Source organism: Aspergillus heteromorphus, assembly GCF_003184545.1.
Source record: "Aspergillus heteromorphus CBS 117.55 chromosome Unknown BO70scaffold_9, whole genome shotgun sequence".
NCBI lineage: Eukaryota > Fungi > Ascomycota > Eurotiomycetes > Eurotiales > Aspergillaceae > Aspergillus > Aspergillus heteromorphus.
In genome coordinates, this window is record NW_020290414.1 from 143,070 (window position 1) to 168,107 (window position 25,038).

General features: G+C 54.9%; 9 protein-coding genes and 3 non-coding genes across 12 annotated transcripts; 7 read left to right on the forward strand and 5 right to left on the reverse strand.

Annotated features, from left to right (window-relative positions):
• Nucleotides 1-488: 488 nt before the first annotated feature.
• Nucleotides 489-2,438, reverse strand: BO70DRAFT_312968 (dihydrodipicolinate synthase family protein). Its single transcript, XM_025540229.1, has 8 exons — nt 1,848-2,438; nt 1,775-1,795; nt 1,681-1,721; nt 1,475-1,623; nt 1,317-1,419; nt 1,156-1,268; nt 792-1,105; nt 489-744 (listed from the first exon to the last, which is right to left on the reverse strand). The coding sequence occupies exons 1-8, from the start codon at nt 1,963-1,965 to the stop codon at nt 605-607; spliced, it is 999 nt and encodes a 332-aa protein (XP_025400125.1). The 5' UTR covers nt 1,966-2,438; the 3' UTR covers nt 489-604.
• BO70DRAFT_361183 (uncharacterized protein) lies at nt 2,221-4,860 on the forward strand. Its single transcript, XM_025542982.1, has 17 exons — nt 2,221-2,282; nt 2,349-2,444; nt 2,492-2,502; nt 2,555-2,582; nt 2,639-2,743; nt 2,790-3,047; nt 3,100-3,292; nt 3,346-3,381; nt 3,433-3,503; nt 3,566-3,620; nt 3,668-3,690; nt 3,740-3,823; nt 3,871-4,126; nt 4,176-4,322; nt 4,377-4,430; nt 4,478-4,638; nt 4,696-4,860. The coding sequence occupies exons 1-17, from the start codon at nt 2,271-2,273 to the stop codon at nt 4,738-4,740; spliced, it is 1,635 nt and encodes a 544-aa protein (XP_025400126.1). The 5' UTR covers nt 2,221-2,270; the 3' UTR covers nt 4,741-4,860.
• Nucleotides 4,861-4,952: 92 nt separating this feature from the next.
• Nucleotides 4,953-6,922, forward strand: BO70DRAFT_312974 (NAD(P)/FAD-dependent oxidoreductase). Its single transcript, XM_025540230.1, has 2 exons — nt 4,953-5,870; nt 5,983-6,922. The coding sequence occupies exons 1-2, from the start codon at nt 5,220-5,222 to the stop codon at nt 6,907-6,909; spliced, it is 1,578 nt and encodes a 525-aa protein (XP_025400127.1). The 5' UTR covers nt 4,953-5,219; the 3' UTR covers nt 6,910-6,922.
• Nucleotides 6,923-7,471: 549 nt separating this feature from the next.
• BO70DRAFT_334675 (GMC family oxidoreductase) lies at nt 7,472-9,581 on the forward strand. The gene is made up of 7 exons (XM_025541027.1): nt 7,472-7,575; nt 7,644-7,908; nt 7,970-8,123; nt 8,177-8,547; nt 8,612-8,920; nt 8,986-9,475; nt 9,529-9,581. Exons 1-7 carry the CDS (start codon nt 7,515-7,517, stop codon nt 9,559-9,561), a joined length of 1,683 nt encoding a protein of 560 aa, XP_025400128.1. The 5' UTR covers nt 7,472-7,514; the 3' UTR covers nt 9,562-9,581.
• Nucleotides 9,582-9,942: 361 nt separating this feature from the next.
• Nucleotides 9,943-10,014, reverse strand: BO70DRAFT_t141. The gene has a single exon. It is a non-coding gene; the product is annotated as a tRNA-Arg (tRNA).
• Nucleotides 10,015-10,713: 699 nt separating this feature from the next.
• On the reverse strand, nt 10,714-12,700 carry BO70DRAFT_428393 (uncharacterized protein; the record flags this gene model as incomplete). The annotated part of the gene is made up of 4 exons (XM_025547966.1): nt 10,714-11,167; nt 11,221-11,824; nt 11,891-12,008; nt 12,670-12,700. 4 exons carry the CDS (start codon nt 12,698-12,700, stop codon nt 10,790-10,792), a joined length of 1,131 nt encoding a protein of 376 aa, XP_025400129.1. The 3' UTR covers nt 10,714-10,789.
• Nucleotides 12,701-14,085: 1,385 nt separating this feature from the next.
• BO70DRAFT_351933 (uncharacterized protein) lies at nt 14,086-14,551 on the forward strand (the record flags this gene model as incomplete). Its single annotated transcript, XM_025541761.1, has 2 exons — nt 14,086-14,231; nt 14,275-14,551. 2 exons carry the CDS (start codon nt 14,086-14,088, stop codon nt 14,549-14,551), a joined length of 423 nt encoding a protein of 140 aa, XP_025400130.1.
• A 1,495-nt stretch (nt 14,552-16,046) lies between these two features.
• BO70DRAFT_361191 (trans-sulfuration enzyme family protein) lies at nt 16,047-17,441 on the reverse strand. Its single transcript, XM_025542984.1, has 2 exons — nt 17,270-17,441; nt 16,047-17,198 (listed from the first exon to the last, which is right to left on the reverse strand). The coding sequence occupies exons 1-2, from the start codon at nt 17,417-17,419 to the stop codon at nt 16,191-16,193; spliced, it is 1,158 nt and encodes a 385-aa protein (XP_025400131.1). The 5' UTR covers nt 17,420-17,441; the 3' UTR covers nt 16,047-16,190.
• A 442-nt stretch (nt 17,442-17,883) lies between these two features.
• On the reverse strand, nt 17,884-17,955 carry BO70DRAFT_t140. Its single transcript has one exon. It is a non-coding gene; the product is annotated as a tRNA-Gln (tRNA).
• A 3,032-nt stretch (nt 17,956-20,987) lies between these two features.
• On the forward strand, nt 20,988-22,667 carry BO70DRAFT_228099 (uncharacterized protein). The gene is made up of 2 exons (XM_025538768.1): nt 20,988-21,742; nt 21,799-22,667. Exons 1-2 carry the CDS (start codon nt 21,149-21,151, stop codon nt 22,456-22,458), a joined length of 1,254 nt encoding a protein of 417 aa, XP_025400132.1. The 5' UTR covers nt 20,988-21,148; the 3' UTR covers nt 22,459-22,667.
• A 792-nt stretch (nt 22,668-23,459) lies between these two features.
• Nucleotides 23,460-24,516, forward strand: BO70DRAFT_428396 (FMN-binding negative transcriptional regulator; the record flags this gene model as incomplete). The annotated part of the gene is made up of 2 exons (XM_025547967.1): nt 23,460-24,158; nt 24,294-24,516. 2 exons carry the CDS (start codon nt 23,460-23,462, stop codon nt 24,339-24,341), a joined length of 747 nt encoding a protein of 248 aa, XP_025400133.1. The 3' UTR covers nt 24,342-24,516.
• BO70DRAFT_t124 lies at nt 24,319-24,431 on the forward strand. The gene has a single exon. It is a non-coding gene; the product is annotated as a tRNA-Leu (tRNA).
• Nucleotides 24,517-25,038: the final 522 nt, after the last annotated feature.

Consider the following 25,038-nt stretch of genomic DNA (forward strand, 5'->3'; position numbering starts at 1 on the left):
GTGCTGGCGAAGTATAGATCTAGCAGGTCGGAGATGCTCTCCGCCAAATCGGGTCTCTTTTCTGTGGTATCGGAGGAAATGTCTGGGGGGCTTCGTGTATCTTCGGTTGGGATGGCTGCCTCGTCTGCAGGTTTGGCTCTGACAGCGGCTGCTTCCCTGGGGCATGCTTCCAAACTATTGTCGCAACGACCGTCCATATCTTCGAGTGCGCTGGTAGCATGCGCCCTGTTGGCCGTCTGTCATAAGGGATGAGTGCCTGCCTCGTTGGGTTGCTCCAACGGTTTCTTCTTGTTGAACATTTTCTGTAATATATCTCTGTCGAGTACGAGGGTGGAAGGTAAAATGGAGGTATTAAGGATGTGGGAGGTGGTGAAGGATGAGATGGGGAGGTGTAAGATAAATAGGGCGAGTGAGGTTGGAGAGGAAAAAGAGAAAGGCGATCTACGTCAGTGTTACTGGGAAGCCACGAGTTCATTTTTCAGCATAATGATGACGCTGTGATGCTGCCTCGAGGATTAACTGTATCATCGAACGATCATAATCCATGCCAAGACATACAATAGAGAAAAAGGTGCCGCGGCAATTCATTGTCGTCATCTCTATACTATACTCTCGTCATCTCCGCCTCCAACGCGAGCAAATCTCGCAACGCAAGCATGAACTCCTCTCCCTCGGCGTCCTTCAGAGGAAGCAATGGTCGACGCGGCGCCGACCCGTAGCCATGCATCTTATTGAGTGCGTATTCTAGACCGTCAGTCGAGCACAAAAAGGCACCTTGGTAGGAGACATACTCATAGCGCGAATCCCCCCAGGAACGGCCGCCACGTCGGCGCGAGAAAGGACAGCCTGCAGCTTTCTCGTCTCAGATAGTTCTTCCGGGCTCGGAGAGGGGGTGTTCAACAACTCCCACAGCCTCATCGAGGCCACGGGGGCGAAGTTAGGAATCCCACTGACGGTCCCGTGGCCGCCACATTGCATCCACGGGGTAAGATCGGCAATCAGCCCGTCCAGGAGAAGGAACGGGAACGGACGGTTCTCGTTGATGCTGGGACTTTCATCGATGGCGGCAGTGAGACGCACCAGCTTGGCTATACTTCCACCGCAGCTGTCCAGACCCATCAGCAAAAGTCCGGATTCGGAGACTGGGGAACGAACGTGAGCTTCACTCCGCACAGGTTGGGCGCCCGCTCCATGACGGCCTGGATGACCGCCGACGACATGTCCTGTCCGCCTGCATTGGCGGGGAAGTTGTATAGCAGCAGTGGGATCTAGAAGGTCAGACTCTGGCCGAGGAGGGCTTGAACAGGGACGCATACCGGGGACCCTTCGCAGATATCCACGTAGTACTGGATGACCTGCTCGGTGTCGGTGTTGAGACTGGCTGCGTAGTATGCAGGAAGGATGACCATGCCGGCGTCCCTGGGTGTTTTCTTTTAATTCCAAGCTGAGGCCATGGACAGTGAATGGCACTTACGCCCCTGCCTCCGCGGCCGCACGGGCCAGGCTGATGGTCTCGCGGGTGCTGAGACCCCCCACCCCCGCGACGATGGGCGTGTCTTCCAACCCGGCCTCGTCCAGCGTGGCACGGATGAATCGAATCAAGGCCGTTCTCTCATCGAAGCTCTGTTGCCGTTAATTGAGTACGTGGGGTGGGGGTGTGGTTGTTGTTGAAGGGCCTACCAGATGAACCGCCTCTCCGAGCGAACCAGCGCATACCGGGACTGATGGTCTGGTCAGTATGGAATTGCGAGAGTGGAAGATGCACTGCACCTACCCATTCCCTTGGTTGCGAGATCTGACGGGGTATTAGCAGGTGGCCAAACATGCGATTTGGGGGGGGGTCATACTCAGCAGGTGCCTCTTGTAGCTGCCATAGTCGAGTTCCTGGACCTCGTCGAAGAAGGTGGGCAACGGGGCGTACACGCCGGGCTTCAGGGCTCGTGTTTGGAACCGACTTTGCGCCATGGCGGGTTGCGAATGTTCTGGGCACGGATAGGCACGGGGGGAACCGGGTATTTCACTATCTCGGCGAGGGTCGGGCTTATCGGCAAGAAGCCGTGCAGACCGATGGCTAGATATCGCGCCTGTTATCTGGCTATTCTGTTAGTGATGGTTAGTTCCATCTGATAGCCTGACTCGCCCTTATCTGCATCCTGATTCGGGCTAATCTGAGGCTGTGGCAGGGGCAACTTGAAGCAACCTAAATAGGGTAGGGTATGCCCCCATTCCAGGGACCCATCCCCATCACCAGGTCCATCAGCTCCATCACAATGCTCAACGAAGTATGGCTCTTACCCCCTCCTCCACTCTACATCTCCATTTTTGCAGTCCTCACTGACAATCCCCAGAAAGAGAAAACCCCGTACACCGAAGAGACCCCCGTCGCCATGGGCACGGTTGAGGTTCAACATGATCTGCAGGGTGGTCTGAAGCGCCAGCTGAAGGTGTGTTTTTGTCTACCATTCCCTACAGACGAGTACTGACCATATAGCCCCGTCATATGTGAGTCGATGCCAGTCCGACATGGATCAGGAGATCTAACACCCCCCCGCAGCCAGATGATCGCCCTGGGTGGCGTCATTGTGAGTCTCCCGTCTTTTCCCCCCCGGATCGCAACGTTTGCCAACCTTTACTCTAGGGAACCGGTCTTTTCTTGGGAACTGCCAGCGATCTCAAGAATGGAGGCCCTGCAGGTCTACTCATCGCATACTGCCTCATGGCATCGCTGCTGTACTCTGTCATGGTACGTCTTACCATTCCCGCCCAGCATCCCCGTGCTGATCGTTCAGGTCGCGCTCGGAGAGATGGTCTCGCAGTTCCCCATCCCCGGTGGCCAGTTCGCTCTGGCCGGTCGTTTCGTCTCCCCCGAGCTAGGGTTCGCCATGGGGGTGCTCTACGTGTACAACTATATCATCGTGTTACCGGCTGAGATATCAGCAGCGGCGGTGCTCATCACATACTGGACGCCCGCGGGCCAGGCCGACTCCACCTGCACGACTGGCATCTGCAACAATGCCCTGTGGGTCGGTCTGATGCTTATCATTGTGGTAGGTGTTGTCATGGGTCTTGCCTCGTGCAGTCTCGCTTACCAATGCATAGTGGTTGATCAACGTGGCCGGAACCAAAGTCTTTGGAGAGATGGAGTTCTGGTTCTGCTCGATCAAGGTCCTGACCATCGTCGGCCTGATCATCACGGGTGTCATCATCACTGCCGGAGGAGGCCCCAACCACGAGGCGATCGGCTTCCGGTACTGGAACGAAACGGGGGGTTTTGTGCAGTATTCTGGGATTGGTAGGATTCACTCAGTGGAATTGGTTTCATGACTGTTGCTGAGACTCCCGCAGGTGGTGCGAAAGGACGTTTTCTCGGCTTCTTTGCAGGTAATTCGCTTCCAACTCACGATATCTCTTCATGTAGGCTAACATCCACAGTGCTCATTGACGCCGCTTTTGCCTTCATCGGAACGGAAATCACTGCGATTGCTGCTGCCGAGACTGCCTCTGTACGTGTTCAGCTAGGTTTTTTTATTTCTTTTTTTACTAGGGCTTGAACTAACTCTCGCAGCCTGCAAAGAACGTTCCTCGCGCGATCAAGAGCGTCTGGATCAGACTGGCGCTGTGTAAGTGCATCTTTTCTACGGCCGCGCTCGCCTGCTAACCTTCACAGTCTATATCTGCAGTGCCTTCCTGGTGGGTTCCTGTTATCCTAACGTCACTTTCGCATACTGACATGAATCAGATCGGTATTCTGGTCTCTCCCTCGGACCCCTCTCTTGATCTCTCCTCCACCGCAGCCAAGAGTCCCTTCGTCATTGCCATCAAGGTAAGTCATATCCATGTACGCCCAACCAACATATCTAACGACCCTAGAATGCCGGCATCTCCGTTCTCCCGTCGATCATCAACGCGGCCCTGCTCACGAGTGCCTGGTCTGCCGGCTGCGCCGATCTGTTTGTCTCCTCGCGCGCGCTGTACGGACTGGCCGCCCGTGGCCAGGCGCCGAAGATCTTCCTCAAGACGAGAAAGGACGGCTTGCCTTGGGTCTGCGTTCTGTTCTGTGGCTCCTTCTCCCTGCTCTCCTTCATGGCTGCCAGCAGTGGCAAGGCGGGCACTGTCTTCGGCTACTGTATGTCTCCTCTCACGCTTCTAGACCACACAACTAACCTGATGTCTAGTCTCTAACATGACCGCCATCTGCGGCATGATCTCCTGGGCCGGCATTCTATGGACGGCCGTCCGGTGGCACAAGGGACTCAAGGTGCAGGGCATCGATCGGAAGACGCTGCCGTACCGGGCACCCTTCCAGCCGTATCTGTCTTACTGTATGTCCTTCCATGAATCCAGATATGGGGAGGAAGCGAGCTAATCCTTAGCAGACGGTATCTGCGTGTGTGTTGTGGTGATTATTTTCGGCGGCTTCACTGCGTTCAGTATGTCCACCGCTCTATTATGTGTCTGTCTCTGCTAATAAGAACAGTCCACACGTTCGACGTCTCCAGCTTCATTACCACCTACTTCCCCATCCTCCTATTTGTGGTGCTCTTCTTCGGCTACAAGATCCGGTACAAGACCGGGATGGTTCCCCTGGAGAAGCAGGACTTCGTGACGGGATCGTCCACCGTGGAGGTTGCAGATGATGTATGTATCCGTCTGCCAGTGTCTATCCATTCCATGAACCCGTACTGACTATTATAGGTGCCATCGCAGAGTCTGTGGCAAAAGATCAAGGCGAATGTCTGAGATGTGTCTATGCTGCATGGCTTGAATCCTATTGAACATGAAAGAGAGTGTCTTAGTTTAGTTCGTATATCAGTACACCACTCTGTTTGATAATAACATAATCTATTCTGTTGAAATTGCATTCCTGGATGCTTGCTTAGACTAGCTACTTGGTGGCATAATCGGATGGAAGAAAATCAAAGCAGAGCAATTTCAATCAACTAAATCGATCCCGTTTATCTGCGCTAGTGATGAGGACATCTCTCCAACAAAGCAAGCACTCTCATACCAATTCTAAAGTACCCTAAACACCGCTAGTGTCGGAACACCAACATCATCATCATCATCATCCTCCTCCTCCTCCATCCATCCCGACAACCCTTGCAGGTTAGTTAGTCATCAGCATCAGCTAATCGAACTAGTCCAGAACGACTATTTAAAAGACGGACTCTCCTCCACCATCCCACCTCCTCCCATCTCCCCCAACCCCAAACCAAACAATGGGCGCCATCACATCCACCCTCCGCACCAGCTACCTGGGCATCCAAGTCCTACTCGCCGACCTTTCAACCTCCAGCGCGGACTTCACCGCGCTCCTAACCCGAATATCGAGCCCAATCCTCCCAATCCCTAACCCCAGCATCTCCTTCTGGCAACAACACCCCCCCTTCCCGACCCTCGTAGATGTCCGATCCCCAACCCTCCCCCCCTCCACCGACATAATCATCATCGGCTCCGGCATCTCCGGCGCCAGCATCGCCTACACGCTCCTCACGCAGAGCGCCACTCAAACGCCACCCCCAAAGATCATCCTTCTCGAGGCCCGCCAACTCTGCAGTGGCGCGACGGGGCGCAACGGCGGAAACATCAAATGCGCGGCCTACTCCGACTACGCGAGCTTCAAGAGCCGGTTTGGACGCGAGCGAGCGCGCAAGATGCTCGCGTTTGAGCGACGGGCGTTGCCTCTGCTGGTTGAGTTCGCGGAGAGGAAGGGGTACGAGCGGGCGGAGGTGCGGGAGGTGGAGACGGTGGATGTGATTACGGACGCGGGGATGTGGGAGAAGACGAAGCGGATGGTGAGGGAGTTGCAGGAGGAGGTGCCCGAGGCAGGGGGGGAGGTGGAGGTGTTTGAGGCGGAGGCAGGGTGTGAGGTGGGTCGCCAGGAGATTTCTTTTCCTTCTGGTCTGGATGATGGGTGCAAGAGATCAGGGGGGAAACCGACCTTGACTAGACCACCTTCCTTCCTTAACTAACTGAGGACAGAGATTCGGACTCAATCGAGAGCAGTGCCACGGGGTGGTGGCATACCGGGCAGGCGCGCTGTGGCCCTACAGGTTCGTGACCTCGTTATACGCGGAGCTGCTGTCGGAATTTGGCGGGCGGTTCTCGATCGAGGCGACCACGCCTGCGACGGGGATTGAGCCGTTGGAGGGGCCGGGGAGGGGCTTTGTGGTGTCGACGCCGAGGGGGAAGATCGAGACGACGCATGTCGTGCATGCGACGGATGCGTCGGTGGCGAACCTCGTGCCTGGGGCGATCGGGAAGATCTTCCCGATGCGGGGACACATGACGGCCCAGACGCCGGGGGAAGGGCTGCCGCACCTCGACGGCGCGAGGTCGTGGTCGGTGATCGGCAGGCGGGGGTTCGATTATATCACGCAGCGACCGGGGCGACCGGGGGAGTCGGAGGAAGGGCTGGGCGGCGAGCTGATGGTCGGCGGCGGGGTTGTGCAGTCGCCCGGTCAGGGCATCGACGAGTTTGGGGTCTGGCGCGATGATCGCATGAGTGGACCGATCAGCGCCTATCTCGACGGGATCATGCCGGTGACTTTCGGCAGAGCGCGCTGGGGACAGGACGCGCATGGGACGCGCATCAAGCAGGCCTGGACTGGCTGCATGGGGTTCACGGCGGATCTGTTGCCGTACGTGGGCAGGCTGGAGGCGGGATTGACCGGGCGTGCTGGAGGCCAGGAATGGATCTCGGCCGGGTTCAATGGCGAGGGCATGATCCTGGCCTGGCTGTGTGGTGTGGCGGTGGGATTGATGGTGCTGGGGCGGGATGGCCAGCACCAGGAGGGCTGTGCAGGCATCCCCGCCGGCAAGGTCGAGGACTGGCTTCCGGAGGAGTTCATCTGCTCGAAACGGCGGGTGGACAGATCGCATGTCACGGAACTTGGGTTGTTGATGTAGCTGGAGACTTCCCTTCCATGTATCATACGCATCATGATCCTTCGGGGTGTCATATAGTACACATATATAGTAGTACACATGTGGTTGCCGAGCAGGTTCGCGGGACATTTGCACCGGTGATCTCCGTAACCCTGTGCCGACTGATTCTTACATGATCCACTCACTGCACTGCCTTGGCGATGCGGGGACGCATGAATAGACGTCCGCAACCAGGTCAGACGACGGAGGGGGCCGATTCCGGTTGGTCGAGAATCAAGATCCAGGGCGATGGTAGGGTTTGTAGCCGCAGCGTCATCTGGAGCATTCCAGACCCGCTCGAGTGTGACAGTCCCACGGTTGAATGACGCTCCAGACCCGCAGCTGCTTGTCAGATCGTTCCCTGAAGCAGACAGACTCTTGGTAGTGGCCGGCCGCATACCAAGATCCCCTTCGCGGCATCCATGGGATCATCTGGCCGTTTGTCAGCCTGCGCTGCAAGCATCAACGGCTAGAATGGGCTGTATGGTCAAAGGGGATGATAAAAGCGACACGGTTATGCGATTCCTAGATATCTCTCTCCGCACAGCGCCCCCCGGAATCTGCCCATTAAGCTCCACAAATTCAAGATGGCTACGGACCCTGACAGTCAGACCTTCGACTGCATCATAGTCGGGGCAGGAGTTGCAGGTGATTATGTCATTCCACGAAGACTGCCGACTCTCCTCCCAAAACACAGGTTGATTCAAGAACCCTAGGTTGCGTGCTGGCAAGTCGCATCTCGACTAGTCGTCCGGACCTTCGCATCCTCCTGGTCGAAGCGGGGGTTGAGAAAGATGATCGGACATCCGGCGCGATGGCCTTCACGGGCGGATTCGACTCAGACATCGAATGGAACTATCGTTCGGTGCCGCAGGAGCGCAAGTTTGGCGGAGACACCGTCTGCCTCACGTCCGGCAAGATAGTCGGGGGAGGGTCGGCTGTTAACTACCAAGTATTCACCCGCGGGCCGGCCGTGGATTAGTGGGTTTTACTCGGCATCGAGGGATCTGTAGGACCGGTCGCTGATCAACGCATGGTCTAGTAACCAGTGGGCAGACATTGTCCGGGATGAGAGATGGTCGTGGGATGCTCTTCTTCCGTATTTCAAGAAGGTGGAAACCTGGTTTCCTTCCGCGGAAATGATGGACCGGGGCATCGTCCCATCTGAGTCTCACGGGAGCAGTGGCCCGATAAAGGTATAACCATCCATCTCTAGCTCCTCTCACGTCGTCGGGCTGACAAGTCCCAGGTCAGCCACGCGACGAACAGCGGAAAGCCACGCAACTACCCCTTACGGGAGAAGACGCGCAGATTCCTCGAACTGCTGGGACACAGGCAAGCGAGTGATATCAACGCCGGGAGCCCACTAGGATACTCGGAGGCATTCAACTCCACCTATGGGGGGTTGCGGAGCTTTGCAAACAGCTACCCCCTGGGTAGCAATGTCATTCTGTGGACGAAGTCGACTGTAGAGAACGTGATCATGAAGGGAAAGACTGCGGAGGGTGTCATAATTTCCCGGTCAACGGGCGATGGATCCGAACGCGTCCGTGTGGAGGCTGGGAGAGAAGTCATCCTCGCCGCAGGAGCGCACGGCTCAGCAAAGATTCTCCTACTGAGGTAACTCCGTCAAGCCAGCCTCTGGCCGCGTGAGCAACCTGCTAATCGCAGACCTGTCCGATAGTGGTATCGGCCCTGCGGTCGAACTGGATCGACACAATATCAAGCCGGTTGAGGAGCTGCCTGTGGGGAGGAATTACGTGGATCATCCCCATATCTTCACCTACTGGACGGTCACCGATGATACCGCCACCATGGGCGATGGGGAGATGCAAGCATCAGAAGTCGACTGGCTCGCAGGCTTGCCATACGACTGGATATCCTTTGCTCCCGCGGACGGGGAGACTCTGGAGCTGGCGAGGAAACTTCTCAGCCCGACAGACTTCGCTCGATACTCGGCCAGGGGGAAGATGCAGGTCGAGAGCTTCATTGTGTATGGTTGCGCTGTGCTTTTCTGGGGGGGGTGGCTTCGATGTCTAGTGCTGACCTACCGTCTAGATACGCCACTGTTGACACCTCTGCTCGAAAGCAATTGCTGCAGGGCTGGCCAGGCAGACGGGTAATCAGCCTCATGCACATCCTCGTCGACCCGGTGTCGAGGGGAACACTCACGCTACGCTCGTCCGACCCCATGGACCCCCCGGTGTTAGACCCGAAGGTGCTCGCATCCCCAATTGACAGATCGGCCCTGTATAAAAGTGTACAGGCCTCCGCGCAAGCCATCCAGGCAGTCGACGGTCTGAACGCGGTGGAATTCGGGATCGATGACGCCATCCGCGATGATTGGAGCAACGAGAGCATCGACATCCGGGCCAACAGGAGTGGAGGCACCGTGTTTCATACATCGGGGACATGTGCAATGGGGGAAGTGGTCGATACCGAGTGTCGGGTGTTCGGGATCGATGGCCTGCGGGTGGTGGATTCGGGGGTGATCCCGATCCCTTTGGCAGCCCATTATCAGGCACCGACCTACGGGATTGCGGAACGGGTGAGTGGCCTGGATGGAGGTGGGGTCTGAGTATGCTGACTTGGATGATCTAGGCGGCCGACATGATTCTTTCGTCGCTCGCATGAAAAGTTCTGTCCTGTGTGAGGAGTAGTGGTGAGACAGTGGAGGAGATGCGGGAGTTTCCGGATTAGCATGATGCCTTGAGTTCGCACTTTTTATTCTCAGACAGAATGCGCGATGCTGATATGCACTTGATATGTACGTTACCCGGTGCAGTTGCAGTTGGGCTGGAGTATGAACAAAACTTTCATCAACATGTACAGTGCCAATAGCTGGAGGCGCATTGGGGGGGCATTACATTAGTCCGGGATAACACTCCGAACAACATCGCGAGACAACATCGCGAGCCATTACTGGTAAAGAGTGTAAAGAGCGAGGCTGGATCTTGATACGATATGGGGAAACAAGTGGGTCAACAACAAAAATAACAACGATAAAAAGACAAACGACCGAGACGCGACTCGAACGCGCAACCACTGCCACCGGAAGGCAGCGCGCTACCATTGCGCCACCCGGCCGTTGTTGTATATCCTGCATAAGTTTACTCTCTATATCCAGTAGAAAAGTAGGAAGGTATACCATTATCAGTCTCCTGTAATCAGCCATCAGCAGGCAGGGATTGAGGTTTCTGGCAGGAATGGGGTTTTTTTATTGCTTGGGCGCTATATGAGGGTCTGAGCTTCGATCCATGTCTGACATGATTTTGGTACTACTTCCAGTTTCATCATGATTCATTCGTTCTTCGCTTCAGTAGTCTTATTCACTGGGAGATATATATTGCCCCACACAGTACGAAATGAACCCCCCCCCCCCCTTTTGTGTTGGTTCTACACTAAACTTAAGCTCCCAGCTACTGCTCAGCACATGTTCGCTAATATTTATTGCTCCCTCATCACATGCCTATACGATAGCGACAAGACAATAGAGGAACCCTCCGAGATTGACATATCCGGGAACCGAGTCCTCAGGCAGCCGTTGGGAAGAGCCCTGAAGTGATTGGTCACTTCACTTACAACTCCCATGGATGACAGCAAACCTGGCAAGGATTCGGTAAGTACTGGTGACAGCTGTCTTTCTGGTCTTTTTATTGTCCCTTTTATAGCATATAACACAGCCATGATTATTTGTCGGCAACCGATCTGAATAATTAAATAAATAATGATTGGCGCGTAAAAGCCACCTGACATCTAATGATATCTTATGTTCATATTGGCCCACTAGAAAGCAGGACAGGCGGTCACTATGGCATACTGAGTGGTATAAACCGTGCTCAACACGGTCACCACTTCCTCATCACCGGTAGGCTGGCTTGAGAGCAAGCGAGAAACGCTGGACGTGCGAATTGGGGTGCTCGCGGACGATGGTACTCTGGCAGATGAGGGCGAGAATGCTCTCGATGACGTTTTGATGGGAGTTGATGATGAAACCACGGAGACTCGGCTGGAGGATGGTGTCGATGAAGATGATACTGCTAGTTGGCTGGCGGAAGGCGAAGTGGAGCCAGTTGGCGAGTTTGGAGTAGCCGCAGAAGAGGATGGAGATGGTGATTGTATCAGGGATCTTGACGTAGAGGCCCTGGAACTGGACGTCGTCACCTGCGAGCTTGACGGGACTGGGATGCTGGTGGGAGTATCGAGGATTCTGGAGGATGACAAGAGGGATGCACGAGTGCTGGAGGAAGAGGTCAACACACTGGATGGCGCAGAACTCGTCGTAACTCTAACGGAGGATGCAAACACAGGAGCCGATGACGACCTTGGTGGGACGGGAGAACTGCTGGATGAGACAAAGGTCACCGCATTGGATGACGAAACACTGGATGGCGAGGCGCTGGTCGCAATGATGACTGAGGATGTGATCCCAGGGACCGACGAGGGGCTTTCTAGAACCGGAGTACTGCTGGAAGCTGCCGCAGAGCTTGAAGTAGCGATAAACAAAGTGGAGGTGGAGGTATAAGTCGAGGTAATGCAGACTTGGAGATCATCCTTCGCGGAAACGGCCAAGAACTGTGCATTGTCCAGGTACACCTGGGGCTCGGTGCTGGAGGTGACAACATAAACCAAGATATAGAACTCATGGGTGGTGCTGGAGGCATCGAAAGTGACCGAAAGGGTTTGCCACGAGGTACCGGTTGTGGTATACGGCACCGCTTTGTTCTTAAGTCTGTTCGCGGAGGCAATGCCGTCAACGCATAGATAAAAAGCAGCCTCCCCGGCTCTTGCGGCACTCTCGATGCTATAATCGAATGATAATGTGTATGAGTCTCCCACTACCAGATCCGTCACCGTCTGGTAGACAGCAGTCAGGGTGCTGGTATCGCCCAGGAGGCTATTCACCGGCTCTTAGTCTTCCTGAACGTGAACCCGGTGGTGGAAAGGGCCGGGGTATACGTACGCTACGTAACCTCTATCATCCGCAGTATCCTCCACAACGGTAGCTGATCCATAGCCCGACAATACCGCCCACGGGCTCAGGCTCCCCGTGTCGAAGGAGGGATTCGTCAAGAGCTCGTCTGTCGTGGTGCAGGTCTCAGTTGTCCCCGTGATTACAGTAGTTTCAGCGATGGCGCGAAAGGATTGTAAAAGAAGGAACCACGCACACACGCGGGATGCGATGGACCGACGCATCGTGGAAGGAGAAAATAAACGAGTGACACCTTTCCTTCGTCTCTGCTTCTACCCCCAGCTCTATGGGGTTTGGCTTTTGTGGCGCAGAAGAAAGGTGTCAAACCTAGTATCATTCAGTATCACACCTACTTAGGTGTCTGGACACCTTTTTAGTCGAGTGGTCTGTTTGGTCTGATAAAAGGGAAGGGAGAGAAAAAGAGGAAAACGCAAAGAAAGGGGGGGGGGGGACGGTTCTGTTTTGTTTTCAGCCACTGTACTCCGTAGTGGGGATTGAATTCTAAATACAGGGAAAGCTGAGATCAGGTTAATCCATTACGAGGTTGGTGGTGAAGTGAAGGGCTGAGAAGTGGTTAGTTTAGGCGATCCGCGAGGGCCGACATTGGTTGGCCATAATACTACTTACTAGTGAGAAAGCAGGACTGTAAACAGCACATGCTCGCCACGAGGACAGATTAGATGGATAATGGATTGCCAATATGCTTGGTACCTACCTGACTGCATCGGATGCTCCACAAAGTAGCGGTCCGCCCACACATCGCGATCCACATTGCCAGTAAATCCCAGCGGAGCCGGGCATTATGAGACTTTTCCGGCCCCCGAGTGTCACTCTCGAATCCAACCTATGACGTCCTTGGACGAGTTGTGTCTCTTGTGAGGGTTGCACGGTGGAACGCGGGCATCTACCTACCGGTAGTGCTGGTTGGTGATCCTCATACTCACCTAAGACTGAGGTCTATCTATCTGAATTATTTTTAAAATAAGATGCTAACTCTATTCTATACGGTGCATCTCAAGAAGCTTCCTGGAAGAATCCCGCCATCCGACGATACATCTCCACCGGGTTAGAATACATAGGGAAATGGCCGCTGTCAGGGATCTGGGCCAACTCGACTCCCTCCTCCGGGGCGAGGTTGCCTTATCATTGTTGCATGCGCGATGGAGTGAGTCAAGTCTCGGGCCGATGGACTCGGTGAAATGCTGGTTCGCCGTGCCGAGTCCTTATATAGCTTGCCTCCCTGTCCGGCCCATGCCGCCGATGACCATGATCGTTCCCTGGATGCGTCTCGTTTGCCATATTTATTCCCTATATAATTTCAAGCTTACCGGAACCAAGCACATACGACCATAGGGTGTGGAGAACAGGGCTTCCCGTCCGCTCAGCCGTACTTAAGCCACACGCCGGGAGGTTAGTAGTTGGGTGGGTGACCACCAGCGAATCCCTCCTGTTTGTATGTTTTTCCCCCTGATTTTTCTTGATCTTTTTGATGGCGAGAAGAAGAAAAATTGAAGAGAAGAGAGAAGAAGAGGTGTTTTTTGAAGTTGTATAGATATCTGATGATGGTTACACAACTGCCTGTACCCTGTTGCAATTCTGCCTTCATGTTCTGATTCATGCCGTCGATGACCACAAGTATTGATGTAAAATAGACTTGTTGATTTCAACACGGCGCGCTCAACACGGGTAGTCAGTGGGCTTAAGAATTAATTGATTTTCTTGCCAAATCAACAGCACGAGCAAATAGTGGGGGCAACATTCACCAGGGCTTGGAGTGCGCTTACTTGGCGCATTCAGAGTGGATGATGAACAGTCAACGCTAGATGCTGTGAATGCCGGCGTCATCAAGATGCCTTGGATTAATGGTTTTGTACTCCCAGATGACACAAGTAATAATTCTACACAATTATTGGTCACTACTACAGTTGAGACAAAAACTAGATTATTAGGGTAAAAATCCAACCATAAATATCCTGTCCATCCCCAGCCTCTAGCATCACACCCGACATCAAACAAAGCATCTACTACATGCTTCCAACCCTCTCTCTCAACTGCAGCCATGAGGAGTATCACCGCTCTCAACTCTCTCACCCTAACAGTCTCCGCCACTCCATTTTACTGTGCTCCAGAGAACCACCAGGACTATACGCCATTGGGCCAACTCCACCACCGGGCCCAAGAACGGCATGCGGCTCAAGGTGCACGTCCCCGGCACCGACATCAAGGGGAGTATCTGGGCGTTGGATTACTCCAATGATCGCCAGCTCCGCATGGCCACTTTCCAGTCGGGCAATGGCAATGGCAATGGCGACCACCAGTTACTGTCTTTCGGGTATGAGTATTCTACAGATAGCCAGGATAACTGACTGGTACAGTGCTGCCTCGAACAAGACCTACACCCTCTCGTATTCGATGAACATCGGCCAGTATGGTAGTATCACTGCGAGACGCTATCGGGATGATCAGTTGACGTTTAATGTGTTCGTAGGCTTGGAGGCCTCCTATGAGGGCTTTGCGACCTTCGATGTTATTATGTTCGGCATTCAGGCTACCCGGGGTCGGGTTGATCGAGATTGTTTACAGGTGGCCGACAAGCAGAAGAGGGAAGTGAGGCAGATGGTGGCGAGCACCAACATACACGACATGAGATAGGCTGGTGGTCACCCGCCGGTTTACTATGGTTGTGTTACCCTCTCCACCAATCAGAGGTAAGAAAAAAAGACAAAAACATACAACAGAAGGGATTCGCTGGTGGTCACCCACCCAACTACTAACCTCCCGGCGTGTGGCTTAAGTACGGCTGAGCGGACGGGAAGCCCTGTTCTCCACACCCTATGGTCGTATGTGCTTGGTTCCGGTAAGCTTGAAATTATATAGGGAACATCATGTCCATAGTTGATCCCGCATTTCCTCGGTAACCGTGCTTGGATGGCTGTGGACACTCATGCTGTCACGGGCATCACTTGATATGTATGGGTATGAGCCATCTGTCTTATCCTCTTCTCCATCTTCATTCTGCCCCGCGTCCTTTGTTCCTCACTGCCTCACTCTATCTTCCTCTCAGGTAGCACCTGGCAGTGGCGCTCCACAATCCTCGTCCGGACAGGTAGGAAGGCATCGGGTCCGTTTTTTCCTCCTTTTCTTCTCCATCGCGGCGCCCGGAGCAATGGTGCTCGGCGGCCATTTCTCAAGAGGATAATTATAAAGTAGATGAAAAGCAAAGAGAGAAATTCCTTGGCTAAGATCAGCATGTCGATGGGCGATTCTTGCATTGTATACCGGTTTCTCGATGTTGAAAGGACAGGAAACCAACGGTCTGGGAAGGGTGGGTCAACAGGGCCATTCACTGGCACCCGCTCAGCTACAGTACAGCCCAGTCAAACAAGCTCTCATTTACATCTCACTTCATATGGCGGAGTCCAAGAGCCACACGGACCTATCTACTCGGACCTCCCCCTGAAGGGAGACAACTTACTCCAGAAACCGCGGTCACCCGCCTGATGCAAGTCGAGCTGAGCAGCTCCTCCACCTCTTCAATACCATCCCAATCGCGCCGCGGAGGGGAGACGCTCCGCGGCGACAACTGTTCTACGGACCCCGATCCAGCATTCCCCCCCCCACCCCACCTCAATCCCCACCCCCAGATCCGTTTTCAGTGAACTAACAGCTACCTCCGCCGTCACAGACCCATTAAAACACGGCCCAGCGCGCGGGACAGCCCGCAGGGTCTTGATGGCACGAGCGCGGATGCCGTAGTCAGGACATCTCAGGGCCAGGAGCCCCAGGGCGGCGTATACGGTGGTGTCTGGGGTGAAGTGGGTGACGGGCTTGGTTGACTCCTACAGGGCGAGGGTGAGGGAATGAGGGAAAGAAGGGATCTGTATTCGGGGATGAGAGGCTTGAGGGAGGGGTGGCATGGGGAGGAAGGGCTGCTTGACCCCGTGAAAGACCGACTGTAGAACGGCATGCAACTGCGGGTTTATTTAAGCTAAGACTACTAACTAGTTATGAGTTATCCTCCCCAGCCCTACAGATCGACTGCGGCATGCGCCACCGATTCCCTCGCACCTTAAACCGGTGACTGACTGGAAATACGACATGCTATGGTTGGTATTTAAAAGGCTCATGTTTATATACTTTTATCTTCCAGGCATCTCGGACACCAGTTTCTGTGTTTATCTCATAACGAAACTAGTCTGAAGTAATACCCCCCATCATTCCGGTTAGGATTCATGCGAATCATCCTCGATGTGCACAGTAGGATTTGTCAATCCTCAGAATCTTCCTTCCTCTAGACGAGCAGCTTCCCCAGTCCACGAAGAAGATCCTCCTTCAAGTCCTCGATATTTTCCACCCCGATACTGAACCTGAGCAGAGTCGGGGGCGCGGACGCATCCACCAGCTTCCTCCATTCGACCTGACTCTCCACACCCCCCAGACTCGTCGCATGTTGGAACAAGAGCAAAGCAGCCGGCAACTGCCGAGTCATCTCCTCCGTCTTCAACTCCAACGCAAACACGGCCCCAAACCCATTGGGCATCTGCTCCATCAGCCACCCCATATCCCCCTCCTGCAGACTCGCATGACTGACCGAGTGAACAGTACCCCGGACAACATTATCCGTCTCACTCGTCCGCAACTCCTCCAGCCAGCCTACCAGCGCCGTCGCATTCTCACTCTGCCTCTTCACCCTCAACTCCAACGTCCTGAGACTCCTCAGCCCCAACCACCCCTCCATGCTACCCAACACACACCCCAAGACCAGCCTCTGATCCATCAACCTCCTAAGCCAATCCCCCTCCCTCTCGGGCCTGACCGACACAGTCCCACAGAGCAAATCATGATGGCCCCCAAAATACTTCGTGCCGCTATGCATCACAAGATCCGCGCCCAGGGCAAACGGATCCTGCAGGCCAGGGGGTGCGAACGTAGAATCAACAGCAAGGTAGGCACCACGGTCGTGCGCCTTCTTCGCAAACGCCTTGATACTCTGCGCTTCGCCGGTCGGGTTCACCGGCGTCTCGAGATGGATGACGTCGCCTTCGCGAAGCGAATCGAGTTGGTCGAAGGTGAGGATCTCGCATCCGGTGAGTTCCTGGTAGAGGTGGGCGACCTGGCGGCTGCCGTAGTAGCCAGGGCCCAGGGCGATGCGCTTGGGTTTCAGACAGACGAGGTAGGCGTGCACGGCGGCGACGCCGGAGGAGTAGGTGAGGGTTGGGCCGTGGAGGAGGGCCGACAGGACGGTTTCGAGCCGGGTGCGCGTTGGGGTGTGGTAGCGGGAATAGAGGAAGTCGCCGGTCTGGGTTTGTGGGTGGTCAGTGAGGATTTGTTTGTAGTGGTGGGATTGGGTGGAGTTGGGGGAGAAGTTACTGTGGCTTGAGGGGAGGAAGAGTCGTCTGCGATTTGGGGATACTCGAAGGTCGTGCTCAGGTGAATGGGCGGGGCGACATCGGCCTCGCCGGGGAGGAGGTCATCGGCGTGGAGGGCCAGGGTCGCAAGGCTGTGGGGGTTGATGGACATTTTGTTCTGTATTGCAGCGTCGATCGAGCACGGTGGAATGAGTTTATCTATTCATGGGAATGGATTTTGTATCGTTGCATTATCTACTAGTTGACTCACGGCTATCGCCCCGGCTACGACCGGATATGACCGGCTATCGATCAAGGTTTTGCTGGCGCCCATGAGGGTCCATCAGGGTCCAACGGTTATGCAAGAGATATTCTTCAGACATTGAAGATAAGCACTCTGGCCTAGATAACCGGTAGGAATTGCGCTTAATCGGGATATATCGCCCCGCATGCATACGTATGCGTGTCCGATGCAGCTCCGAACACGTAACGCCAAGGGGATGGTTATCTTGCAAGGCACTGGCCGATAGGGCTCTTCTTCAATGGCGGCAGGGCTTATCGATGGAGGGTGGTTCCTCCCGGCTAAAAACAATTCAATTGGGTGTAAAAACAACCGGGAAAAACAGATAAACAAAAAGGTCGTGCCCGGGATCGAACCGGGATTGCTGGAATCAGAATCCAGAGTGATGACCATTACACTACACAACCAATTGTTGATGTCATGCTGACTTTATGGTCTTATGAGGGAGCGTAAAACCGAAAAATGAATGCAAGCTACACCAGATGCTGGGGATAGTTAATATCTCTTTAATTTTTCTTGTCAAACTAATCCCATTTTACCCCTTAACGCACGAGCCGTTCTGGAAAGCTTCGGGATTCCGGGAAGCAGCCAACGGTCAAGAACAGACCACCAGATACCAGACTAATTTGACGGCGTCTAATATTGTATTTATTGGTGTTTTCTCCAGAGTTCGAGACTCATGGATTTCCCCGAGCTGATAAGACAGTGAGATACACGCCCGCTGATCAAGAGTCTAGGAGCGCTCTGCCCCCTCTCGAAAAGAAAACTCTGCGCAAGACACAATGATGAGCCATGGATTATTGAATGGTTATGGGCAGTTTAGCTTTAGTTGACTCAGCGGCTGTCCTGTTTTCCGAATGAGGCAGGCGAGTCGAGACTTTCGCACATCCACATCACCACGGCGCCTGGGCACTGCGATGTGTGAAGTGTACTCTAGCGCCTTGATGCGCAACCCGGCGCGGGAGACAGGACCGCATCGAGGTCGCATCGAGCTCCCGCAACCGCGAGTCGACAAGCGAGTCGAGGGCGGACAAATCCAAGAACGCTGACTCCGTTTTCCGTGCTGGAGCCTGGAGAGCGATAGTATAGGCAGAGGATCATCTCCCCTCGATCGGCTGGTGGCTGACCGGCTCCTTCGCCAAGCGGGTCCGCCTTACCAAAAAAAAAGGGACGGTTCCAATGCGTTGGTCCTAGCCTTGGGAGTTGACCGGGGGGGGTTTCTCAACAATCTTATTGCTCCGAACAATGGCTTTTAGGAAGGGAAAGTTAACGCCATCGTGGGGGATTGTGTTGCCGTCCCTCGCACTTCCTAAACCATAAATCATCGTCAGAGTTCAGGCGAATCGAGCACGGCAGTTCGAGCGAAAGCTAGAATCGCATTGCCGTGGTTTTGTTTTTCAAGGGTACTGACTGACTCGAAGACACGCCTAGCAGTGAAAGCTAGCACGAGGATCCCTGGATGTCTGCGCTGTAGTCCCATACAACCTGCCTAGTGCTGACAGCTAAACCTGCCGATCTGGGGGAGGGGGGGTTAGATATCGCGGAGGCTGCGAGGCTGCAATATTGGCTGGCGGTGGAAGAGCGGTAGCATCTCATCTACGGAGTGCCCTAACATCCCCCAAGCGAGCCCGCGGAGTGAATGCATCAGGTGGTGGGTGTCACTGCGTGATGATGTATTTCCATCTGCACTCCACGCCCATAGGGCTGAAGAACTCTGTCAGTTCGACAAAAGCAATCCAGAAGGGCAACAAGGCAATGAGACGATCATCAGCTCGTCCTGACTTGTGACTTGCAAGCATCGAGATCGAGGGAAGGTCCTCAGTCGCCCGGCCCGACTGCTCCGGACCACAATCGTGGCTACCGTGGATCGACAAGGGCAAGCGTATTGGACTCTTCTCTTCCTTCCCCTCCCCCTGGAGATCAATCTCCACTGTCTTACACCAACAGCGCTAGCCAGAGACCATGACACATCGTGCTTTCAAGCTTCTTTATCCTCCCGCCCTCCCACTGGCAGGCTGCTGCTGCCAGCGAGTCCCGTCTCAGGCGCTCGGCAAGTTCCTGCTGCCGGAACTCCACCGCATGGACCGAGGCACGTCAATGCTGGCTGCTTTTGGTGCGACCGGTCTCGCTGCTAGCAATGCTGGGGTTCTTGATCGCAATCTACCTGAGCTGTCCTCCGTACGTTTATGGCCACACGTGCTCATTATTACGGAGTAGTAGTCCGTACTTCCCCGTAGATCAACGGTGAGAGGGGCAAAAAGAAAAATACCAAAACCAACGAAACCATTCCTGTATCATGATTACGTATGTACTGCGGATATCCGCCGTAACGTTCTCCAGGCAACAAGGGGAAGAAGCAGAGAGAAGAGGGAAGGGATAAAAAAAATCACCCCCCCAAACTCACATTCGGTGTACTCCGTGCAAGTGAATGTTATAAGTGCTGTTTATCGCCACCACCAGCCACAAGCCACGCGAAAACAATGCAGAGTACAAAATAGCCCACCTCAAACAATGGGGACCCTGGCCCTGCAGAATTTTCGAGCCTACTTCCACGCCAAATACGAAGATCAGGCGGGCGGCGGCACGAGGCAGGCAGAAATAGGCAGGTCGCGGGAGGCAAAGGCCGACCCAGCTCGGCTCCCTGCCCTTAGTGACTGACTATGAAACCCGAATGCCACCCTCTCTGACTCGCTCTCCGGCTTCCCACTGGCGTGGGAGCACGAAGTGGGCCCTTCTCCTCCAGGCACTGTAGCCAGAGCGGGGTTATACTTAGCAACTGGAGCGCGAGGTCGTTGGCCTTGGTCGGTCATGGCACTATTCCTGAGTTGGCAGGTTGGTCGACATGCCAACATGGCCAAGGTTCGAAGGTTGTTACTTGTCAGCCACCAGGTACGTACTTTGTACCATCTAACTAGACTCATCCTGGTTCTTGGGGCACCGATAAGTTCGATACCCAGACGGCCACCCAGTTTCCTCGGGAAGATACCGGAGCACTGCGATCCCCAAGATAGCATGCAGCTACCACGAGGACTCAATCGTTCGCTGCAGAACCATCTGTGGACACCTGGAAATCCCCCCCCCCCGGCACGAGGATTTACATGCCGTCGACAAGCTTCAGTGGCGCCTCCTAGGGTTATATCCGGACTTGAGCTCTCGCCAGATATGTGCCAACTCCCCCCCTTTAGGAAGTACCGGTTCCCTGAGAAGCTGGAACTCGGCCGTCTTGAGGGGGGATTATTGCGACTATAAAGCTTGGTCTGTTCTCGGTCGCATGCCATTCGCTCCGCCCATGAGGCTAGCCATGGGGTGGGGGACTGCCCCGACTCATAACGGATGGTGATAACTCCTTTCGGCACATGCCCGAACCCGCCCCGGTAATTGCAGTATTGCTCTGAATCGTTTCGTCCACACCACTACCTCCCCCCCGAAGATCGACACTTGACGCGAAGTCCCTAATCTGACCTTAGTGGGATTGGGCGAGCCACAGTACTGCCATGCCACGGTCCCAACCCCAGGGGGTCGCTCGTGCGATGGTTATATTGGCCAAATCCCGTCTGCGGGAGTCTGCGAGAAGGCTGCCACCCCCCTCCATCTGGCATCATGATGTCCCTGGCGATCAAGTCCCTGCTCGGTGCTGAACTGTATCCGGGCAGCCAGACCCTACACTCTCGTTCGAGTGATGCCGACGACGAAGGCACGCCTCTCATGAGCCCCCTGCCGAGTCTGCAGACCAAAGGACTGATCGTCATCTCGGCCCTGGCCACCCTGTCTCTCCTTTGCACTGTTTCGTTGCTCACATTCTTTACCTACCGTTTCATTTTCTGGAAGAGATACTACAAGCGGTACATTGGTTACAACCAGTATGTCGTGCTGATGTTCAACCTGGTCCTGGCCGACACCATCCAGGGTCTGGGCTTCATCATCAGTCTCCGATGGATCGCGACCAACTCGCTGAGGGCCTCGGATCCCGCATGCTTCCTGCAGGGAGTCTGGCTCCAGATAGGTGACCCGATGAGTGGGCTATTTGTGCTTGCGATCGCCGCCCACACCTTCCTTCACGTCAGCATGGGCTACCAAATCGAACACCGGACCTTCGTTGCCATTGTGATCGGCCTCTGGGTCTTCGGGGTCGTCATGACCATCATCCCGATCGCAGTACACGGGAAGTACGTGTGGTATCCCGCCGTGGCCTGGGTAAGTTTGCCATCCCTCTTGATTCCTCCCCTGCTCCCTTCTAAGAGACGCGATAGTGCTGGATGACCCCCAAGTACGAGACCATGCGACTGTGGACCCACTATTTCTGGATTTTCGCCTCGGAATTCTTTACCGTCGTTCTCTACGCCATCATGTTCGTCCAGCTGCGCAAGAGGATCGCCGAATCGTCCATCCTGGGCGAGCACAACGCGGAGAGTCTGCACCGACTGAAGCGCGTCATTTTCCACATGGCGGTCTACCCCGTCGTCTACATCTCCCTCACGCTGCCCCTTGCCGCCGGTCGAATGGCCTCCGCGGGCGGGAACTCCCCGAGCGTCCTGTACTTCTGCTTCGCCGGCTCGTTCATGGCCCTGTGCGGGCTCTGCGACTCTCTCATGTACACCCTCAGTCGCCGCAGCGTGGTGCTGGAGCCCGAGGCCCGGGTCAACAGCAGCCAGAAGACCAGTCGACGGAACAAGACCTCCGCCGCGCACCAGTATGGCGGCAGCCTCGATGGCAATGGACCTACCTCGACGACTATCGCCCGTGGTCGGAGCGATTCCACCGAGGAGATGATCGGCAAGAGCGGGCTGGAGATGACCCCGATGGGAGTGGTGTTGCAGCATACGACGATCGAGGTCACCCACGAAGCGGCGTACGATTCGGCATCCAGCAACCTGAGTGCCAGACAGGAGAGGAATAGCCTGTATAACTGAGGGGGAAGGGTGGCCAAGAACATGCATGTCTCCGCCAGATTTGGCGCTCTTTTAAGCAGACCCAGGACGACTAGCAGTATATGTGGACAACGCCAGAGATAGGGTCGCTGGGTGGCTGAACCCCCCCAGCTTGGGTGGACTTTGATTGATTTGGAACTTGCGTCCCATCCACCACACCAGTACCGGACTACCACCAATCCCAGGCCATTTGCTTCGTGTCTTGCAGTTTTCTCGCTATCATTTGCCCCCGGACACTCCCGGGGGACAATTCATTCCGCACTTTGGTCTCTTGTTCAGCTATGCGACCGAAAATTGCCCACGAAGCCCCGTGGACATCTACAGATTTCCTATTGCAGCTGGCCTTCCCATCAGGCAGCGATGACCCAGGCGCTTTCAGATCTGCAATCACCGCCAGACTTACAAGTGCACGAGTGCCGACAAGCACCATCGCTCAGTGGGCATTTTGGGCATCGGACGGGCAGTAAGATGCCGGTCCCTGCTTCCACCCCCACCATCGGTCTTTGTTTCCAATCGCAATCGCAGCGCCCAACGAGCAAAGACTCCGATCAGACCTGTATCGGCAAATGATTGACCCCGACACTGTTCCCAGAACCCCGACCCACACCCTCCAGCGGACGGCCGGTCCAATGCCAATAATGAGCATACATTCTTTGTACATAGTTTCCTACCACTAATACCCATCTAATGCCATAATCCACACCCCATCGATAAATTCCAGAAGTCCCGAAACCCTAACAGTAACCGATACATATATATAACCGGGACCCGGGAGTAAATGCAATTAATTAATTAATTAGGTTATCGCAACCCCGCACGGCGATCTAATCTTCGGATCTCCAGAATCCGGGCATCCAGAATCCAGAATCCTGCAGGATCTCCCAATCTCCCCCATATATTAATTACTACTCCTCCTCCTTCCCCCGATCTTCCAGGCTTCCATCCTCTTCCACCCCTCCTCTAATCGCAACCTCATCGCAACCATGTATCTCAAGGAAATCTACACCGACTCCAACCCGGAAACCCTGCACGCCTTCATCCGCCAGCACCCCCTCGGCGTCCTCACCACGGCCATCCCCTCCGCCACCCACCCACTCCTGCAATCTACTCACCTCCCCTGGCTCCTGGACGTCGACACCACCACCACCACCACCGCCACCGACAACTCGTCCTCCTCCTCCGCCCCCAAACCCAAACTCCGAGGACACATCGCCAAATCCAACCCGCAATGCCAAGCGATCCTCTCATCCCTCCCCCCCACCTCACCATCCCCACCAACCCTCCCCACCCAAATCCTCATCCTCTTCACCTCCCCGCACCACAGCTACATCACGCCCAGATTCTACACGACCACCGCCCCAACCACCGGCAAAGTAGCCCCAACCTGGAACTACGCCGCCGTGCAAGTCTACGGGCGCGCCACCATCTACGACTCATCCTGCGACGCGACATCCGCATTCCTGGACACCCAACTCCGAGACCTCGCACTGCACTGCGAACGCACCCTCATGAACCACGACGGGCAAAACGGCCGGCCGGAGCCGTGGACGCTCGACGACGCGCCGGAGGGGTATATCCGGGCCTTGAAGAGGAATATCGTCGGCATAGAGGTGGAGGTGGAGCGGATGGAGGGGAAGTTCAAGATGAGTCAGGAGAGGGGGGAGGGGGATCGCGAGGGGGTGGTGGGGGGTTGTTGGCGATGGCGATGGAGAGCGAGGGGCAGAGGGAAGGGCAGGGATATGAGGGGGCACGAGTGGTGGCGGGGATGGTGAGGGAGAGGGCGTCATAATGGACATGTTCCTTATGACATGTCACAGGAGTGCAGGGCACTTCACATCAACCGGCAAGATGGCCGAGCGGTCTAAGGCGCTAGGGTCAGGTCACCTGATCATCTCCTGTTCTTCGGAATATTCCTAGTCTCGAAAGGGGCGTGGGTTCGAATCCCACTCTTGTCATATCTTTTTTTGCTGTTTTCTTTTTGGACAGCTAGCTACTGTTGAGTTTCTTGGGGGAGCATGAATGGGAGATAGATGGATAGATAGATAGATAGATAATAAATCCCAAATATGGGTGTCGTTGTTGTGGCTACCGCGATTTTGGGTTGAAGGAGAATCATTGATGCGTAATCCTCAACCAACACGCAACAACGCACCAAGAATAGGAGAATTGTCAACAACCCTTCATTCTCCTGAATTGACTTCAAGTGTTGTAGTTCCCTAACCACACCCGTCCATGGGTTCGTTCCCTCATCTGACCTGAAGTGCATCCTTCAAGGAAATGCTGAATATGACAGCATAATTGATCCCAGGCACCAATACGACCCCCGACGGAGCAGCGCATATCGACCAGTCTGAGACTGCCACGCCATCCTGCAAGGTAACGCAAGCAAGGCCGAACTAGAAAAACTGTAAAAAGTTCGATGGGCTACGATCCAAGTCTGGTGGTCATGGCGCCCATCAAACGCCACCCGTTAGGGCTGCGTTGCCCGCTCACCCGGGGCTAAGGACGACAACGTGCCTGCGCATCTGGCATCACGATCCACCGGAGATGGTAGTTGATGGA

Coding starts and splice junctions, on each gene's coding strand:
- BO70DRAFT_228099 (XM_025538768.1), top strand. CDS start 21,149: ATGATGTCCCTGGCGATCAAGTCCCTGCTCGGTGCTGAACTGTATCCG. Junction 21,743..21,798: donor GGTATCCCGCCGTGGCCTGG/GTAAGTTTGCCA, acceptor GAGACGCGATAG/TGCTGGATGACCCCCAAGTA.
- BO70DRAFT_361183 (XM_025542982.1), top strand. Junction 2,583..2,638: donor TCGCCCTGGGTGGCGTCATT/GTGAGTCTCCCG, acceptor CCTTTACTCTAG/GGAACCGGTCTTTTCTTGGG. Junction 3,293..3,345: donor TGTGCAGTATTCTGGGATTG/GTAGGATTCACT, acceptor AGACTCCCGCAG/GTGGTGCGAAAGGACGTTTT.
- BO70DRAFT_312974 (XM_025540230.1), top strand. CDS start 5,220: ATGGGCGCCATCACATCCACCCTCCGCACCAGCTACCTGGGCATCCAA. Junction 5,871..5,982: donor AGGCGGAGGCAGGGTGTGAG/GTGGGTCGCCAG, acceptor AACTGAGGACAG/AGATTCGGACTCAATCGAGA.
- BO70DRAFT_312968 (XM_025540229.1), bottom strand. CDS start 1,965: ATGGCGCAAAGTCGGTTCCAAACACGAGCCCTGAAGCCCGGCGTGTAC. Junction 1,420..1,474: donor GCGGCCGCGGAGGCAGGGGC/GTAAGTGCCATT, acceptor GAAAACACCCAG/GGACGCCGGCATGGTCATCC. Junction 1,106..1,155: donor CTGTGCGGAGTGAAGCTCAC/GTTCGTTCCCCA, acceptor GGGTCTGGACAG/CTGCGGTGGAAGTATAGCCA.
- BO70DRAFT_361191 (XM_025542984.1), bottom strand. CDS start 17,419: ATGTCCATCAACCCCCACAGCCTTGCGACCCTGGCCCTCCACGCCGAT. Junction 17,199..17,269: donor CTTCCTCCCCTCAAGCCACA/GTAACTTCTCCC, acceptor CCACAAACCCAG/ACCGGCGACTTCCTCTATTC.
- BO70DRAFT_334675 (XM_025541027.1), top strand. CDS start 7,515: ATGGCTACGGACCCTGACAGTCAGACCTTCGACTGCATCATAGTCGGG. Junction 8,124..8,176: donor GGAGCAGTGGCCCGATAAAG/GTATAACCATCC, acceptor GACAAGTCCCAG/GTCAGCCACGCGACGAACAG. Junction 8,921..8,985: donor CAGGTCGAGAGCTTCATTGT/GTATGGTTGCGC, acceptor CCTACCGTCTAG/ATACGCCACTGTTGACACCT.